The sequence below is a fragment of the Carassius carassius genome, chromosome 14, assembly GCF_963082965.1.
Source record: "Carassius carassius chromosome 14, fCarCar2.1, whole genome shotgun sequence".
Classification (NCBI taxonomy): domain Eukaryota; kingdom Metazoa; phylum Chordata; class Actinopteri; order Cypriniformes; family Cyprinidae; genus Carassius; species Carassius carassius.
Genome location: NC_081768.1, coordinates 29225549 through 29246499, shown reverse-complemented (window position 1 = coordinate 29246499; position 20951 = coordinate 29225549). Strand labels below are relative to the sequence as shown.

The following is a 20951-nucleotide window of genomic DNA, read 5'->3' as shown; positions in this document are numbered from 1 at the left end:
GCGAGGCAAAACTGACGTCTATTTGCGAAAATGTGCTGTGATGCGCTTGTTTGATAACTTTACAGGGTACCGCCGCCGCGGCGGTAAAAAGGGCCTTTAGGCTATCTACTTAGTGTATATATATATATATATATATATATATATATATATATATATATATATATATATATATAATATACCACAATGCAACTTTTCAACCATTCAGAGGCATTGCATTTTACCCCATGGTACTGACAGTGCTAGAGGTTATAAATCAATGACCGACATCTCAGCTTTCTGACAGACAATCTCCATCCGACCTTACTGTGAATGTGTTAACAGATTGGCTCACTTATATTTGCCAATCATCTAGATTCCCACACCTGTGGATCACTGTATTTTCATGAATATTCTGTTCCAGTTGATTGTGATTACAGGATGAGGATTTTTTTTACAGGCAATTAATTATTGGAGCATAACAGAGTATATACAATTGTATACCTACATACATAGTGAATAATTAAGAAAAACAAAATGCAAATTAGCATGAGAGCGCAATTCCAAAACTGATGCGTGTGGGAATTTCTGTGGGTGATTTACTGACAACACGCAAATTAAAGAATAAAGACGCAACATCTCATTTACATATCGATCAATGCAATATTCCAAGTGCAACACAAATTATTGTATCGAGCCAATGCTCATCAGGTACAGGTGATACATTTACGTCAGAGGTGCTAAATATTTTAAGATGTGTATTTTGGGCATTAAATAATAATGCAAATATCAGTAATTTGACGAGGGCAAACATTAGTAAATCACATTGCATGATTAATTTTAATACTCTCACCCCATAAAGTTTCCATCTGAAAGGGAACTTCTAAAAATGCATATTCAATGAGGTCAGGCACAAAAATAACTGTGTCCACACCTTTTCAGCTCAAATTCTTCACTGCGCGTCTTTAGTAAATCCTGACAGTACTATTTTAAAGCCAAAAGACAGTTTGCGATGGCACAAGCTGTTAGTAAATCTGGCCTAAGACGGGGGTGTCTAGGTGTCAGCGCCTTCATAAGATTCGGTTAAAGTTATTAAGGGTGGAGGGACACAGTAAAAATTGACCTTTTATATGTACAATGATTAAAATAAAATTATAATAATAATTATAATTATAAATCATCCTAGCTTACAGAAGCACAGCTGTTTATGTTTTTTCAACCTTCTCTCTCTCTCTCCACAGGCAAAACTACATGTGAAATATGTGGGCAACAATAAGAATTCCACTGAATGAAACATTCACTGGGGCTTCTGGATTTCACAATAGAAGCATTATTGAGCAAATTTGTCAAAAGGCATACCTACGCCTTTCCAGAGGAAATTAAATGAGCCATGAATGTCAAATATGCCTCACGTTGTTTTTAAATGTCAAGGAGAGCCTGGAGACGTTTGCATGTCAGAGAGTGAAATAGATGCATCTAATGTTTTTTCTGTAGTATCCTTCAAAGACAATAATTTTGTGACAAATCTTGATGACTTTTACTGCTTGCGATTGTATAAAAAGCCTGTTAAGAGATAAACACAGTGTTTAAGGTGTCAAAACACCCGCATCCTCGACCACAGACGGATTTTAAAAGCTTGCGTTCGGGAAGAGTGACATACACACATTTGTTACTAGAGAGCTCTGATTGTTGTTTTATCATCACTGCTGGGAAATGAAAGGTGAACAATGATAGAAAATTAAGGCACAGTTCATAATGGGATAGTGTTTACAGAGATCAGCAAATGTCAAAGTGCACACAGCGCTTCTGAATGAGCCTTTCATTTTTGGTTTAAATTTAAATGTGTATTCGTATTTAGACTTTGTGCTGCATTGCATTGTGGGATATAGCATTTCACACAATGTGTGATGCTGCTGCACAGCCGCCTGAGTGCAAGCTCTATCTAAAGCCCTATTCGAACAGTAATTGTTTCTCACTTGGACGTAAATGATTTTCACCATTTACAGTGGGTAGTTGGAGAGTTTAATGCCATCCGAATCCAGGATGTCTGTGTTTTTCTCACACCACCCCCATAAAAATTCCCTAGCCAAATTACCTATCAAGGTTGTGCAGTGATTTAATTGCCATCTGAATCCACATCTCTGAGTCTATGAGAAGAAATCTATTTACAATTCTGTGTTTAACCCCTTTTTGTGCACTCCCGAACACTGTAAGGTAATGTTGTACTTCGGTATAATTTTCATACATATTTATTTCTGAAATGTTGGAAAGTAAAAGAACAATACTCCACCACAGCGACTGGGAGCAGAAAGAGAAGAAAAGCACATAAACATTCGAAATGGGTCTTTATTATGGAGGTACAATTTTAAAATGTGTATTTTTATAAACATCTGGGCCAAAAGCAGGCCATAGCAGTGCCACATGTCAGCCAAGAGCAAAGAAATATATCACACTGGACCTCACCTGAGCCACAAAATCTTCATATATTGTTTATAAGAGCTTGTCTAAGCTAACAAGCAAAATCAGTGAAGGAAATTAGAGAACAGAATAAAGAGACAAACAGAAACTCAAGAACTATAACTGACTGTGGCTACAGTTTTAGATTAAATCAACTGAAGGAAAAAAAAATTAAATCTCTGAAGATCTCAGCAGAGGAGGATTAAACAACTCAACAAACAGCATCACTTATTACTAACCAGACTGACTTTATTTCTGTTAGAGGTCTACAGAAGTTATTATTGATTATTATCTTATTGATAATTAAAAGGGGTTTAAATTTAATGTTTGTTTCATTTGAAGTCACCATTATTGTGACGGGTTTTTCCATTAACTGGTCTTCATTAGCTCTGATCTATAGAGTTTTAATGTATTTTATCTTCAGCTGATTTCATCTAAGGCTGCTGCAGTCAGTAGTAGTTCTTGAGTTCCTGTTTGTCTCTTATTTTGTTCTCTTCTTTCCTTCTGTGATTTTGCTTGTTAACAAGCTTAGATAAGCCAAGAGGACTCTATAAATAATATATGAAGATTTGTGGCCCAGAAAATGTCCAGTGTGGTATATTTCTTTGCTCTTGGCTGATATGTGGCCAGTGGTGTAATGTAACAAAGTAAAAAATATTTTGTTACAGTACTTAAGTATTTTTTGGGAATATCTGTACTCTATTTGAGTTTTTATATTTCAGCCAACTTTTACTCCACTACATTTCCTAATTAAAATGTATACTTTTACTCTGATACATCTATATTACACAAAGAGTACCGTTTTTCTGCAGATCGTCTCAGGTTACGAATGTAATCATCTAGGTGCAGATCGTCTAAGGTTACGAATGAGAACTGCGTCCTCTAGGGGTCGCTATGGGGAACACCTCATCGTGACCCGTGTCTGAAGCATACAATGAAAAAACGCCAACGTGCTGGCCGGCGACAGCCTCTGACGTCACTACCGGCGCGACTATAAATAAGCGCCCGGAGAGCAAGTCATTTACTTCTTCGTCTGAAGTTTGCGTCCGACGCATGGCTTAGGAAGTTAGAGGACGCAGTGTCTCGTTCCCTACTCAGGGAACCAAGGTTACATTCGTAACCTGAGACGTTCCCTTTCAAGGGAACTTTGAACTGTGTCCTCTAGGGGTCGCTATGGGGAACAGTATACCCATGCCGCCATGCTGAGGGGAGTGCAGGCCAGAACCATGGCAAACACTCTACCAAACTCTACCATTTCCATGGGAGTTGCCCCTGGGACGTTTAGACGGCTGTCCGTGACATTATCCCTTACGGCCAGAGGCCTAGGCTACATACCCAACTTACCTGTTAGGGCCTCGACCCAGGGTGGAGCTCAAGGCATGGAATCAAGAAGGATTCCTTTAAAGGGATATGGCTAAGAACCCAGTATTTATACAAGGTCTCGCCTGTCACACAGGGTTAACCGCTTGCTCTCGCACAAGCTTGCTGAAAAATTCTGTCTCAACAGATCCCTAGCAGCAATACCCTGTTTAGATGGGTATCCGAGGATACATGAGTGGAGTGGCGCTCAAGATGAACGGGGCTTTTACCAACTCAAGAAAGGGCACGAAGCAACCGCGCGAAGCCCTCACCATAAAGGATTTAAGAAAGAACGCAGAGCACTAGCGTGCGAACTTACCACAGTGTGGATTTCAGAAAGTGCACAAAGACCTCGCATGTACACTTACCATAACATGGATTTTGAAATACTGTTCAAAGGAGGGGCTTTCGTGGCACTCTGATCGAGCCTCTCACAAATGGAATGGTGCATCTCAAAACAGTATTTTTTTTGAAAGTCATCAACCCCATCTGAGCGCTCTGGGGGAAAAAAACAGAGAACTCTGTCTCATATGAGAGGAGAACTCCGAATCTAGAGTAGCGGGTTCATAGGCGACCCTTCTTGGAAAAGGGGAATGCTGCTAACTACCATGAGAAACACCCAGAAGCTACGAGTGCCTTTTCAAAGATAATACCTACAGCCTCTAAGCTCCATGCGGGGGCGTACCCTCCGCCTGCGAGAGGAGATCTCTCCTGACAAGAACCTCCCATGGAGTACCATCAAAAAAGAGAAATCAGGCCCAGGAATCGTACCTGGCCAGAACGGGGCTACTAACAGCAGCCAAAACCGTCCTGGCGCACTCTCTCCAGAACTCCCGGGTGCAGAGCAATCGGGGGAAAAAACGTACAGATGAAGGCTCGGTCATGTCTGTACAATGGCGTCCAGCCCCATTGGAGCTGGATGAGTCAGAGGAAGCCAGAGGGGACAGCGCAATGCTCTCTTGAGTCACAACAGATCCACCCGAGTCTGGCCAACCCCTACAACTCTGCTTCATCACCTCAGTGTGAAGCCGAGATTCCCTGGGCCTCGGCCTCTGCCTCAACAAGATGTCTGTTCCCATATTAAGATGCCCAGGAATGTGACTGCTCTCAGCGAGAGGAGTTCTCCCTGGGACCACCGTTGAGAGACTTAAGCGGCCAGGAGGCCCCGTAGGGTGACCTGGCCGGACATCCATGAAATTCCCTGCAGTGCTGAACCAGCTTTGATGATAAGCGAGCTCCCGCAGAAGCCTGTGACCTCGGCCACCTAATACCGGAGCACTGTAAAGGAAACTCACAGAATTGTTTTTTTTTTTTTTTTTGTAGACACATAATCACCAGCAATTTAATACACAAGTACATACAGAAAGGGTTACAATTTTACTTACCCACCCTCCTGTATCGGAGCCCCCCCAAGGGGCGCCTCCTTTTAGTCCAGACCATCAGTAAGGTGGTCGTTCTGTGAACATAAAACCATCCAAAACATCATAAGTCCAGCATAGGAGACTGTTATTCAAGAAATTCCCCACCTAACCTCAATTAGGTGGAGAGCTGGTGGTTACAGGGGAATTAGGCTGCCTCGTCTGAATCACATCCCTCAGGTCCTGCTTACCTCCTCGTGACCCACGATTCCTCTTACCCTTACCTGTCGGCGGGGGAGGAGCGCGAGCCGCAACACTAGCCTTCTGCGCCTGTCTTTGATCCTCAGATCGAGACGGGCCAGGACCCCTATATTGTTCGGGCTCGGACCTGGACCTTCGTGGAATGAAGGATTTAAAGGCAGCTGAGCACGCCCTTGCCTCCCTGAACTTCTCGACCACTGTCTCAATGGAGGTACCGAAAAGTTCGGAAGGCGAGACCAGAGCATCGAGAAGAAAGCCCCTTTCTTTTCTCCCGATGTCTGCCAGGTTCACCCACAGATGTCTCTCCGTTACCACCATGGCCGCCATAGACATACCTATGGTAGAGGCGGCCTGCTTGGTAGCACGAAGAGAGAGGTCTGTGGTCAGCTCGGCGACCTGATCAGCTGAAAGGCCCTTGCCTTCATCCAGGTCCTTCAGCAGGTCAGGTCCTTCAGCAGCTGACCTGCTGCTGCGTATGCTCTGCCATTTAAGCGGGATGTAAACTGGAGGGGCTTAGATGGCAAAGAGGGAGATTTAAGAGAGGATGTTTCCCCCACAGAGAGATAGCTAGCTAGCGTCTCTTCCACAGGGGGCATCCTCTCATAGCCGTTTTCGCGCATTGCCTCGATATTGGCATAACTCCTATGCTGAAACCGATGGATGCGAGAAGAAAACGGGCTCTTCCATTCTTTCTCAATTTCTGCATGTAAATCAGGCAAGAATGGAAGGCTCACCTGGGCTGGAGGGCTATGGTCAGACAAATAACGCTCGTCGAGATGACCTCGCAGCGTCACTTTGCTGGCATGCTTCCATGGCAAGTTCAACTTTGCCGTGGCGCGATCCATAACCTCTAACATCTTCACATACGCAGGGCAGGAGGATTGAGGAGACTCAGCCTCAGCTTCTTCGCCACCCTCAAACATCTCCTGCTCTATACAAGAAAGGGGTCATATGATGTGATTAAAAATATTCCTTTCTCTTTGGAGTGTTACAAGCTCTTGGTGCATAAAGTAGATCTGTAAAGTTGCAAAGACTAAAATCTCAAATCCAAAGGGATATTCTTTATAAAAGTTAAGACTTGTCCACTCCCCCTAAAATGGCTTGTTTAAACATGCCCTCACATCTCTACGTCACTATGTGGGAAGATTTGCAAAACGCTGCCCAAAGGTTCACGCAAATAAAGAAGGCGTACCTTTTATTCTCTCTGTTGCCGCTAGTGCCATTTTGTAGAGAAGCTGTGTGTTTCATTGTGAAAGAGAAACTACTATGTATGGCCTTCCAAAAGAGCATGATATCCACTTTGTCATGCCTAGAGCTGATCCATGCTGGTCGCCGAGGAAATACATCAACTTCGCACTGTGGATCGCAGGATCGGCTTTCACTGTGGACAAAGCGGAGCCAATCCTGGGGTCATCACATGTGAATACCGCCACCCCCTGCCATTTCTTCATTGAATACGCCGGCCATTCATCGTTATAGCCGCTGGCTGCTGCTCACTCAAGCCGTAGGCCATTCCTCACTCTTTGCAAGGACAGTCTGGTGCTTCTGACTCACGGTATGTAAGTAGGTTTACATATGTAAAGGATTTGTCACTGATGATTCAAACACGAATTTAGAGCAGTGTAGAGTAGCACTTGTTGTTTGTCATTTCTCAGATCACAAATGCAGACATGGTTTTATGCTTACATGGCGCGATATGCAACGCAGCATGCAAAAGGACAGTATAAGTCAGTATAATTAGTAATTATGTTCCCACTGGATGCAACAACTTCTTCGTTTATAATGTGTGTTTTTTTTTGTCCTGTCATGCCGGTGTTCTGTCCGGGACACGCCATAACAGTATATGTTCAAAGTTTTAAAAAATTTAACATTTTATGTTAAAAGCAAAACATTAGGCCCATTTATACATCTGTATCTGCAGTTTAAATGCATCCATGTCCCCTATGCGATATAAAAACTCTGTAAATACATGCTATTTCAGATGCATATTCCAAAACTGTTTTCTTATGTTGAAATGAAAGTACAGATTAAGTGCTAATTATTCTTACCCAAAAATACAAAATGGAAGAAATAGTTAAAACTGAACACAATCTTGCTACAGTCATGGCCAAAAATATAGACACCCTTGGTAAATATGATCAAAGAAGGCTGTGAAAATGAATCTGCATTGTTAATCCTTTTGATCTTTTATCTAAAAAATTCGCAAAAATCACACAGTTTATTCCATAATGATACCCCCCCCCCCCCCCCATTTAAAATTCTTATTATCCAATGAAAGGTTAGATTTTTGTGAATTTTTTAAATAAAAGATCAAAAGGATCAAAAAGGATCAAAAGGATTAACAATGCAGATTAATATATATATATATAAACACCTGGAGGCCTTTTTTTGTGGCTTGGATTAATCAGCATTTATAAACAGTTTGATACAGGGTGCTATATCAATTTGTGACACCAAATTAGAACCATGTCCATATGAATTATAGGAAGCAGTGTACAGCTGTCTGTTTCCTCCATAAATAACACACTTGGTCTCTTTGAGATTTCTAGAGGCATATGTTGGGTTTATCAGCATCTTTTTTTTCTTATGGGTTTTATAGATGTACTGATGTGGGGAATTTCACACGACATTGGATTCTAGTGATACATGCACTTCCTCAGGGCTGTAGCCGGGGTTTGCGGGGCCCCGGAGCAGGTTGTACAAGTGGGTCCTATTTGAAAGTCTTTAAATTGTATGTTCGTTCTATTTATTTATATGTGCTGTTTATAAAATGTTTACATTTTTTTCAGGTTTGTAGGTGTCCAGGTACAGAAACCGAATAATTAAATGCAAAATAGCACTGCATAGTCTTTACTGTAAAAATGTAATATACAGTCAAACCAAAATTTATTCACACAGCTTCAACATTTCTGACATTATCACAGTTTATTTGCTATAGTTTAGAAAATGTTGCTAAAATATGACAAGAACTAAGAGTTAAAACTGTGTCAGAAAAAATATAATCTTGATAATATCAGATAACTTTGATAGGAAGGAATGTAATTAATTACAATCAACCAAAAATTCTGAAAGCTGTTAGTATGACACAACTATCAATACTTTGTTGACCAATTACCAAGCAATGCTTAATTTTTTTCAGTCTGTGGTGCGAAAAGGTAGCATATGCAACTAAAGAAAAAAAACTTACACAAAACATGATCAGATCAAAGTGTCTGAATAATTTTTGGTCCCAATTATTTATTTTTTATTTTTATTTTTTTTACTGGTAGTCCACTGTATAAAGAATTTTTTTGGGTACAGTATGTCAGTTTATTTTATTTTATTTTGCTGTACTCACTTACATAAGTGAACAATAGTGCCCTGCACCCACTAGTAACAAAAAAAAAAATATATATATATATATGGTAATTTTTCGATTGACTGTGGATTAATTCTTGTTAAAACTATAAAGTAACTCAGTCAAGAGCAGTAAGTTGTTTCCTTTCTTTCATTTGCATTAACATTAAGGACACCGACAACAGCTAGTAAATTAAGCGCAGGCACTTTAAGAGACAATGCATGCATGATAGACATCCGATTTCTTTCTCCACTGTTCACTTTAGACATAACCGACAGTTTTTTTGAGGATACTCTCCAAGACGGGTATTTTGACATAATTATGTATGTATTTGTCATTACAAGAGCAAGAAGAGGCAAATTTCTGTGTTCAAGCACTTAAAGGCACATCTCTCTGCGTGCGCCCTGAACACCGCACATGGGAGCTTCAGTGGGCTCTTTCTTAGTGTTCTGGAGTAACTAGTTACATGTAACAGCGTTACATAATTTATTACAAAATAAATGTAACTGTAATCAGTTACAGTTACTAAGAATTTTCTTTACGAAATTAAAATTTTAATGATTACAAAGGGGATTACATTTGAATATTTACACACATCCACATACAGATTTAATTGATTTCTTCCCAAATTGCACTGAGACATACGGCCCTATAATTTCCGCGATGTAGAAAACAAAGTCTGGTTCTTAGAATCCAGACATAAAAAAGGGAATTCCTAGCCTAAAGTTGACGGAATATGCCACATTTTGGACGAATAAACCAAAAGTAGGACAGTACACTTGAATCAAAACATGATATGGTGTCTGTGAATATTAAGCGCAAAAACTTAAGACAATACATGAATCCTGCATGTTCTGCGTGTCTGTGGAAATCAGAGGTGGACTGGACATCGGGGAGAACTGGGACAATTCCCGGTGGCCTGGCAGCCGATTTGGCCCGCTATTAAAATATTATTTATTGTATAATTTAATGCCGAATTTACTAAAGCGATTATTTCCGAGTCCGCCATTCGATAATTAAATCTCTAATAAATCATGGATCGGTTAATAGACAACAACATAACCCTTGCAAATATTAATGTATGCTGTGCCATGGTTACCACGAATTAACCATGGTTTTGCTACACTAACTGTAGTTTAACCATGGGATTTGTAGTAAAAATAAATACAAATATTAATTAATTTGCCAAAAAAAAAAACTTAGTTAATTTACTTGGTTACAAAACATGGTAATTTTTTGTAAGGTAAATGCATGACATCATGTTCAATATTAGGATTTGTCTATGAAGATATTGTAGTGATGAAAGTATAGTTTTGTTAAATCTTGAGTATTAAAGTCTAGAGAGAAATAGATATCAGGGCAAAATAAAGAGAATGAAAAGAAAAATGGAAGTGAAGGTGCAGTTCAGCAGATAACTTTTAATTATTTTGCATGTCCCCAACCTAAGGATTTAAAAAAAAAAATAAAAAAAAAATAAAAAATAAAAAAATAAAAATATATATATATATATATATATATATGTGTGTGTGTGTGAAGTCCATACAAAAAAATAGGGTTGTACATGTTTCAGAATTTGTTGTGGATGTATGAGTGTGAGATTTCCCAGTCTGAAATTTTATTCCCAGTCCGCACCTCGTAGAGTTTAATGGTGCAGACATGCGGTTTCATTTATTACACATAGGCCTACTGAAGCTAGCAGTGTTTTCAGCCTCTGTCTTCCTGAGCATTTTTTTTATTTAGAGAAAACTATCATCATATCATATACAAAGAGACAGCAGTGTTTTAAAAAGACACCAATGTTTCAGGAGTTTAGCACATAGAATAGGAATAATTTTTAATCAGCTATTTTTTGTATTTTTTTATTAGATGCAGTGTTTCCTGTATTTATGCAAAGATTTGGTTTCAATAACAGTATCAGTAAACATTTTCTTATGATTTTAAATCTGCACTGAACTTCAAAGCAATCTAATTAATGTAAAAGGCAGTACTAAACTCTGATTTTGTGGTGGATGTGTTCAAATGTGATCATCTTAATTCAGTTGATCAAGGATTGTGAAAGTCTGACAGTGTTGAGCACTGCTGTAAGGTTAACCCTGCATTGTGTGAATGTTTGAAAATGATTAACAGTTGAAAATAAACATTCATTAGAAATTTAGAAAAGTAATCAAAAAGTAATCAGTTACATTATTTTACTAAAGTAATTGAGAAAGCTACACTACTATTAATTTTTAAATAGGATAACTTTTAATCTGTAACCTATTACATTTCCAAAGTAACGTTCCCAACACTGCTCTTTCAAGTCTTTTTCTGTTTGCTTGTTTAAACTGTTTTTTGTTAATTCAGGCGAAGGAGAGCTCAGTTCGGTGCTGATGTCTGTGAGACGCGGCTCTCTGCATGCACACCGAACGCGTTTTTCCACGTCTTGTGTTTGAATGCTTTAAACTCTTTTAAATGTTTAAATGGGCAAGGCTAAAAAACATGTGTAAATGATAAGATTTTGTGACGATGCGCAGCCTATTAACTGTAACGCCCCCACCCACCCCCCTCAGACGTGGGCCCCTATTATCGTCACCACCTTTCAACCAGCGATGGCCCTGCACTTCCTTATCCCACTGGGAATAGATCCAACCCAGCAGCTACTATGAAAAATCACTTCCAGTGACTCTTTAAATTTCTTCTGAAGTACATATGGAATGTTGCCCCACTGATTTCCCTTTTCCTTGCTATATTCCCCCAACAGATAATGGAAGAACTGGACTTTGCTTTATTCATATATATACAGATTGTTATTTAATTATTAACAAACAAAAATTACCATAAATTTTATGTATGTCAAACTATAGGGACGTTCCTGTGCTGGCCATACCGGTTCCACAGCATGTGCCTGCATATTACAACAGATCGTGACCTCTGCTGCTACCTACAAGATCTGACAATGCATTTTGCATATTGTAATCAGCACTCCTTTTGTGGTTTATGCTGTTACCTAATTTGCATAAGTCCTTTAGTAAGTCTGTTGGCAAAATAACATAGGAAGCGTATGCAAATAAACACAAATGTAACAAATAGTTCAGTTTGGTTTTGCTAATTTTTTTAAGAATGGAATGCTGCAACAGATTTAATTTTTTTTCTCTTTAATACTAAATTAATAGCAAAAGGAGATGCATACGAACCCATTAAAATGTTTAAAATTGCACTTATCTGTCTACAATCTACAATCTTAATGACTGCCTTAATGAGGCATGCCTATGCATTGCATACAGTATGTCCCATATAAACCCCTTTTTATGCATCGGCTAACTGCTCAAGTTATAGATTTTACACCATAATTATATGCAACATTAAGGTTTTTTTTCACATTCATTCTTTATTTGATAACATGAGCATATGCTAAAAGGCTGATGTTGAGTACTCTGCAGTATTTATAGAAACGTACCTTGTATTGGTAATGACTGGATTTGTCCACTTGATGGCTTTTAAAAGGATTTGGGTGGAATTCTTCATCATCTGTAAATTTGGATGTTGCAATAGCTGGTCTAATAACTCCAGGCTTTGTCTGAGACAAACAAGAAATATTTCAGAAAATTAGTTCAACATCTCAAACACATAGTAACCCTGCATGTGAAAACCCAGCTAAAGACTTTTCTTTTTTAAAGTTACTGTTTTCTACATAAAATCATCCCTCATAAAGATGTAGAACATTCTGAGAAAATATAATCTTTATATCTTTAATATTGATTGAGTAAAGCCATGTCAAAGATTGAAATCATAGTGAAATTAATGGTTGAAATCAAACTTTGATGTTTGTTATCTCATAAGTAGATTTTGAGACTTTAGCCTGAATTTCACAGACAGGGTCGCATATGTTTAGAACTTTTTGCTCTGCCCTCTGCTTCTGCTTCAGCAGTTATCAGCAATTCAATAAATGCATTAAATTCAAGGATATTTAACATCTTTCAATTGCATGAATCCTGGGATTTCCTCAAAGGCTCTAATCTTACATCACCTTTCCATTTAATTAAACATTTAATCATTTCTGAACTGAGGAGATTAATTGCTGCAGTTTTGCAAGTGGATTTTTTGCCTGGTCTCTCTCTATACAAGACTGCAGCTTCAACAGTTTAAGGTAACAAAAGAAATAGATCTGGAATGCAGGTCAGTCAAGCACATTCATGCTGTATCTATGAACCATGCTGTCGATGTACTTGCAGAATGAAGCCTAGCAGTGTCTCACTCTAATGGTCACAAATTTCCCTGGAAAACATGCAATTTTCATGGCAAATGCCACTGTACAATCCAAATAAATACTTCAGCCTCAATGGTACTTTCACACATATGCAAATCACCCATCCTGTGGGAACAGACAGAAGTGTATATGGTCCCCTTTGTCTTTGGCACATGTCTGTATTCCCCCCCCCCCAAAACAAACTGTAACAAGCTGACTCATCTGACCACAGCACGCATTTCCACTGTGTGTCGGATTATCTGAAAGGAGCTCGGAGCCAGAGAACTCGGCAGCATCTCTCCATAGGATTGACATAATGATCTATCCTTGCTTAACAAAGATTCAAGTTGCATTTCTTGATGCAGTGGCAGACTGTTAAGTGACAATGATTTTCCGAAGTAGTCCTGAGCACATATGGCTATATTTAACACAGGAGCATGAAGGTCCCTCATGTAATTATCTGAGTGTTCGCAGGTTACACACATTCAGCAGAGGTTTCCTGACTTCCCCTGTACCGACTGAGATTTCTCCAGATTCCCTGAATCTTTACACAATTTTGTAGGCACAAAGTTATAAGCCACAACTGTCATGCCCTAGGACTTATTGTTGTGCTTTCATCCCCCTTGTGCTCTGTTTTACCCATTTTTCTGTCTATATCTGATTGTCATTTGGTTCAGGTATGTCTTGTTAATTATCTTCATTAACCAACCTATTTAAGTTGTGTTCAGGTCACTGTTTTCAGTCTGGTCTGCTACATCCCTGCCTGCCTGTTCTGTCTTGGATTTATTGAAGACTATTCGCTAGTGATGGGAAACCAAGGCTTTCATCAAATTGTGCTAAAAAATGTATCAGGTTACACGTGTAACCATGATTCCTCAAGGCAACGAGGAGCTTTGGAGGACCGGCTCTGAATCACCTGTGTAATCATTCTAATGGATGGGCGAGACGTCATATGTGGGTGATGTCAGAGACCAGGAAGCTTAAAAGCATGTGCGGCGAAGCCGGCATTTAGCCTCTAGGAATAAAGCAAGCGCCAGCAGGGACATGGGAAGTATGGCCCAGAGACGCAGCATCTTGTTCCCTTGAGGAACCATGGTTACAAGTGTAACCTGAGACATTCATCTTCAGGAACTCAAGCTGCATCGGAGGATGCTTTGGGAATGAGAATGCCCACACCGGCAGACTTTCAAATCTCTGCCTAATGTGGAAGAGCACAGCTAAAGTGAGTGACTTGACTTGATCCGAATAAGAGACATACGTGCCTGCATCATGGTCGAATCCCACACCATGCCCAGATAAGTGGTTCTCTGTACTGGAGAAAGCACACTTTTCTTGGCATTAAGTCTTAACTCCAGCTTGTGTGAGCAAGAATGACACCTCGATGCCAAACCACCATCTGCTCTGATTGAGCTAATATCAACCAATCATCGATGTGGTTGAGTCTTGAAAGTGTGGGGTGAGAGTGCAAGGACAGGGGAAGAACCAGTTTTGTTAGGCTTTTGCCCCCAAAAGAAAACCTCAGGAACTTCCTATGATGAGAAATGGTGAAGTACCAGCTGTAGGACCTGGACCCTGCAATGCAAGGAGGGACCATCTCGATGGCCTCCATACTCAGAGAGTGTGGGACTGTTCCTGCCCAGCAGCCCTCAACCTCAGCCTCAACCTCCTCAGAGGAAGAGAGGTAAGCACATTCTCACTTGTGAAATTTTATCTCAAGAGCCCTTGTATATCTAACTTCTCATAGTCAGATAAATATTTCATTTTATTCCTCAGAATAAATGTAGTCAAGCAACCAGACGAGTAAACACGGTCTGGTGTAGAAAGTGTAGCGTATCAGACCTGAACCAGACCCATTAAAGTGATGATCAGGAGCATTGAAACACGAGCAGAATTCCTCAGAAAGACAACAGGAAGCTGTAAATCATTCCTAGTGCCACAAGTCAGAAGCAAGATAACCAACCAACCAACTCTTTCACAGAACAGCTTTCGACATTAACACCATTAGAACAATTATTGACAATTTCAATTCGGAGAAGAGATTGTCAAATTTGGGGCAAGTAATTGAGATGCAACGCCGGCCATCACATGTAAACCCATGAGAGTAATAAACAAGATCCTTAGATTGACTTCCCCCACCTTTCAGAACAGACTGAAATTCCTAAGGGGGCCTTTTAACCTCTGGTCTCCACAGAACATCCTTATGTCAGAGAATGGAACAGGGACTGTCTTTTATAGATACAGATGGACCAAAATGAACTCAAAAGGACTTATAAATAAATATCAGTCCATCGTTTAACTCCATATTCATTTATATGTAACCCACACATTTGACTATCATGTTTATAATCACTCATTGTGTATGTCTTGGGCATTGGGTATGTCAGGGCATGACAAAACTTCTCCAGGCCCCAAAAATACCCGTAGACTCCAGAGGGTTAATAACTATTGGATAGCTTAAGGAATCGTATTCATGTTTAATATGTATGTGTTTGAATCTGCTTGCTTGAAATGTTTCTGACCATCAGTTATTTGTCAAATGTATCATATTCTTGTTATAGGAATCATGTCAAGTCAGGTCAAGTCACCTTTATTTATATAGCGCTTTAAACAAAATACATTGCGTCAAAGCAACTGAACAACATTCATTAGGAAAACAGTGTGTCAATAATGCAAAATGATAGTTAAAAGCAGTTCATCATTGAATTCAGTAATGTCATCTCTGTTCAATTAAATAGTGTCTGTGCATTTATTTGCAATCAAGTCAACGATATCGCTGTAGATGAAGTGACCCCAACTAAGCAAGCCAGAGGCGACAGCGGCAAGGAACTGAAACTCAATCGGTGACAGAATGGAGAAAAAAACCTTGGGAGAAACCAGGCTCAGTTGGGGGGCCAGTTCTCCTCTGACCAGACGAAACCAGTAGTTCAATTCCAGGCTGCAGCAAAGTCAGATTGTGCAGAAGAATCATCTGTTTCCTGTGGTCTTGTCCTGGTGCTCCTCTGAGACAAGGTCTTTAAAGGGGATCTGTATCTGGGGCTCTAGTTGTCCTGGTCTCCGCTGTCTTTCAGAGCAGTAGAGGTCCTTTCTAGGTGCTGATCCACCATCTGGTCTGGAAACGTATTGGATCCAAGTGACTGCAGTGACCCTCTGATCTGGATACAGACTGGATCTGGTGGCTACGGTGACCTCAGAATAAGAGAGAAACAGACAAATATTAGCGTAGATGCCATCCTTCTAATGATGTAGCAAGTACATAGGGTGTTATGGGAAGTGTTCCCGGTTCCGGTTTACCTAATTAATGCAGCCTAAAAATCCTTTAACAGATTTGGATATTAAAAGCATATTAGTATGTTATGTGTAAGCCAGGTTAAAGAGATGGGTCTTTAATCTGGATTTAAACTGCAAGTGTGTCTGCCTCCCGAACAAGGTTAGGTAGGTTATTCCAGAATTTAGGCGCCAAATAGGAAAAGGATCTGCCGCCCGCAGTTGATTTTGATATTCTAGGTATTATCAAATTGCCTGAGTTTTGAGAACGTAGAGGATGTAGAGGATTATAATGTAAAAGGAGCTCATTCAAATACTGAGGTGCTAAACCATTCAGGGCTTTATAAGTAATAAGCAGATTTTAAAATCTATACGATGTTTGATAGGGAGCCATTGCAGTGTTGACAGGACCAGGCTAATATGGTCATACTTCCTGGTTCTAGTAAGAACTCTCGCTACTGCATTTTGGACTAGCTGTAGTTTGTTTACTATGCGTGCAGAACAACCACCCAATAAAGCATTACAATAATCTAACCTTGGGGTTATAAATGCATGGATTAACATTTCTGCATTTGACATTGAGAGCATAGGCTGTAATTTAGATATATTTTTGAGATGGAAAAATGCAGTTTTACAAATGCTAAAAACGTGGCTTTCTAAGGAAAGATTGCGATCAAATAGCACGCCTAGGTTCCTAATTGATGACGAAGAATTGACAGAGCAACCATCAAGTCTTAGACAGTGTTCTAGGTTATTACAAGCAGAGTTTTTAGGTCCTATAATTAACACCTCTGTTTTTTTCAGAATTTGCAGTAAGTAATTACTCGTCATCCAGTTTTTTATATCGACTATGCATTTCATTCGTTTTTCAAATTGGTGTGTTTCACCGGGCTGCGAAGAAATATAGAGCTGAGTATCATCAGCATAACAGTGAAAGCTAACACCATGTTTCCTGATGAGATCTCCCAAGGGTAACATATAAAGCGTGAAGAGTAGCAGCCCTAGTACTGAGCCTTGAGGTACTCCATACTGCCCTTGTGATCGATATGATTCTTCATTCACTGCTACGAACAGATGGCGGTCATATAAATACGATTTAAACCATGCTAATGCACTTCCATTAATGCCAACAAAGTGTTCAAGTCTATACAAAAGAATGTTGTGGTCAATTGTGTCAAACGCAGCACTAAGATCCAATAAAACTAATAGAGAGATACACCCACGATCAGATGATAAGAGCAGATCTTTTGTAACTCTAAGGAGAGCAGTCTCAGTACTATGATACGGTCTAAATCCTGACTGGAAATCCTCACATATACCATTTTTCTCTAAGAAGGAATATAATTTTGAGGATACCACCTTTTCTAGTATCTTGGACAGAAAAGGGAGATTCGAGATTGGTCTATAATTAACTAGTTCTTTGGGGTCAAGTTGTGGTTTTTTGATGAAGCTTAATAACAGCCAGTTTGAAGGTTTTGGGGACATATCCTAATGCCAATGAGAAATTTATAATAGTCAGAAGAGGATCTATGACTTCTGGAAGCACCTCTTTTAGGAGCTTAGATGGTATAGGGTCTAACAGGTTTTAATGCTTTTCTGTAGGATAGGTTACTTTCCCGCCAAGCAATACGAAATACCTCTAGTTTTGTTTTCCTCCAGCTGCGCTCCATTTTTCAGGCTCTCTTTAGGGTGTGAGTATGCTCATTATACCATGGTTCAAACTGTTTTCCTTAACCTTCCTTAAGTGTAAAGGAGCAACTGTACTTAAAGTGCTAGAAAAGAGAGAGTCCATAGTTTTTGTTACATCATCAAGTTGTTCTGAGGTTTTGGATATGCTAAGGAATTTGGATACATCAGGAAGATAACTTAAAAAGCAGTCTTTTTGGTAGAAGTGATGGTTCTACCATACTTGTAACAAGAAGTAGAATTTACAATTTTGGCTATATGAAGTTTGCACAAAACTAAATAATGATCTGAGATATCATCACTTGGCTGCATAATTTCAACACTATCAACATCAATTCCATGTGACAGTATTAAATCTAGAGTATGATTTCGACAATGAGTAGGTCCTGAAACGTGTTGTCTAACCCCAATAGAGTTCAGAATGTCTATAAATGCTGATCCCAATGCATCTTTTTTCATTATCAACATGGATATTAAAATCACCAACTATTAAAACTTTATCTGCAGCCAGAACTAACTCGGATGTAAAATCACCAAACTCTTTAATAAAGTCTGTATGGTGCCCTGGTGGCCTGTATACAGTAACCAATATATACACAACATAACAGGGGATTTATCATTAACATTTGTTTCTCTCGATAATGTTATATGAAGCACCATTACTTCAAACGAGTTATACTTGAAGCCTGCCCTCTGAGAAATCCTGAAAACGTTGTTATAAATTGAAGCAACCTCCCCCTTTGCCTTTTAGACGCGGCTCATGTTTATAACAGTAATTTTTGGGGGTGGACTCATTTTAAATAATGTAATCATCAGGTTTTAGCCAGGTTTCTGTCAAACAGAGCACATCTATACTATGATCAGTGATCATATTATTTAAAAAAAGTGTTTTCGTAGAAAGGGATCTGATATTCAATAAGCCAAGCTTTATCATTTGTTTATCCATATAGCATCTGTTTCTTATTTGTTGAACTTATTTGTTAATCTTAACTTGGTTTGGACGTTTTTTGTATTTTCTAGTTCGGGGAACAGACACAGTCTCTATAGTGTGATATCTAGGTGAAAGAGTCTCTATGTGCTGAGAATTAGCTGACCTCTGTGACGTGAAGCAGCTAGCAGACAGTCAGTTTAGCCAGTCTGTCTGCTTTCTGATCTGGGCCCCAGTTAGTAAAGTATAAACACTAAGACTATTTGCCATATTTCTAGAGAGAAGAGTGGCGCCACCCCAGGAGGGATGAAGACCATCTCTTTTCAACAGGCCAGGTCTGCCCCAAAAGCTCGTCCAATTGTCTATGAAACCTATGTTATTCTGTGGGCACCACTTAGACATCCAGCCATTGAGTGATGACAATCTGCTATGAATCTCGTCACCACGGTAAGCAGGGAGGGGACCAGAGCATATTACAGTGTCTGACATCGTGCTTGCAAGTTCACACACCTCTTTAATGTTATTTTTAGTGATCTCCGACTGGCGAAGTCGAACATCATTAGCACCAGCATGAATAACCATCTTACTGTATTTACATTTAGCATTAGCCAGCATTTTTAAATTTCCCACGATGTCAGGCGCTCTGGCTCCTGGTAAATATTTGACTATGGTGGCTGGTGTCTCTATATTCACGTTCTGTACAATAGAATAACCAAGAACTAGAGCACTTTCATCAGGTTTCTCAGTTGGTGCATCACTGAGTGGGGAGAACCTGTTTAATGTTTTGATCGGAACAGAAGAGCGGTGTTTTGACCCATGACTACGCTGCCTCACTGTCACCCAGTTGCCCTGCTGCAGGGGCTCTGTTGCCAGAACCGGACAATGTACAGGAATCCCTGAGCTAGACGCATCCAAAGCCGTATCTAGAGCCCTACCATTCTTACTGTCCTCAATTAAAGTTTGGATGCGTGTATCTAATTCTGAAATCTTCTCTGTCAGACTAACTATTTCCCTGCATTTATCACATGTGAATCCCTCATCTGCGACAGAGATAGATAAACTGTACATGTGGCAAGAGGTGCAAATAACAATTGCAGGAGAAGCCATTACTCACCGTGCTTGATGAAATATTCTTACTGCGGTTGTTTGATGAACTTGTGAAAAACTGGAGTGAGAGAGAGGAGAGGAGAAAAGAAAACAGTGATAGGTTCGAATGAAAACGCTAATGACAAGCTAACGAGTGCTAACGCTTTGCAGGTGAACTGCACTCACAGATATAAAATAAAAGTGAACGATCAAGATTAATCTGATAAGATTGATCGATAATATCAGAAATATGGTGTGAATTAAGTTATATTTTATCACTTTAAAAAACAGAGAGTGATAGTAAGATAAAGATTCTAGAGAAAATAAATAAATAAATAAAAACAGCTACACGGAGCTATGATTAGCAACAGAAGGCCAACAGGAAGTAGAGAAAACACTGTCCAACAGCGACACCCGCAGTCAGTCATGTCCAAAATTATACCCTTCAAGGGTGGGAAAATTCGGACCACGTGCTTGATAAGATAACATATGATTTATGATACCTTGAGCAAAGACAATATCTAATTGGTCAAGACAACATTTGAGGTGTCAGTTTAAATACTAAAGGACACCATCAAATTCTGCTTTTAGCATTTGCTTTTCAGCTGCTGCTTTTAGTCATGATTTTCAGCATTCTTTGAGCGTGGTTCCAGCATGCTTCGGCCCACACGGTCCAATGTAAAGTCAAACAGAAGTGTCATGTGAAGCGCCATTTTTTTTTTCAAACCAGCTGTCCTGACCTTCTGACACTGCATTGATGTTCAAACCTTCAAACATCATCAATCACGTGGTATTGTCAGAGTGTGTGATACAATAGTGATCACAGAGCCATGGTATCAATCGTTCCATTACTACTATTTAAATTTGTCTTCATCTTCTTTGTGTGTTTATCTCATCTTTACCACGACTTAGGTGCCCTTGAGCAAGGCATCAAACCCCCAACTGCTCCCCGGGCGCTGCAGCATAAATGGCTGCCCACTGCTCCGGGTGTGTGTTCACAGTGTGTGTGTGTGT

At 39.6% G+C, this 20951-nt stretch overlaps 1 protein-coding gene across 1 annotated transcript in view; it reads right to left on the bottom strand.

The window, feature by feature from the left end:
* Nucleotides 1-20951, bottom strand: part of mlip (muscular LMNA-interacting protein) — a 69646-nt gene that overhangs the window by 8848 nt on the left and 39847 nt on the right. Inside the window, exon 11 of the mRNA XM_059566819.1 lies at nt 12185-12304. Coding sequence (XP_059422802.1) covers nt 12185-12304 — 120 coding nt within the window. The remainder of the gene's footprint in view (nt 1-12184; nt 12305-20951) is intronic.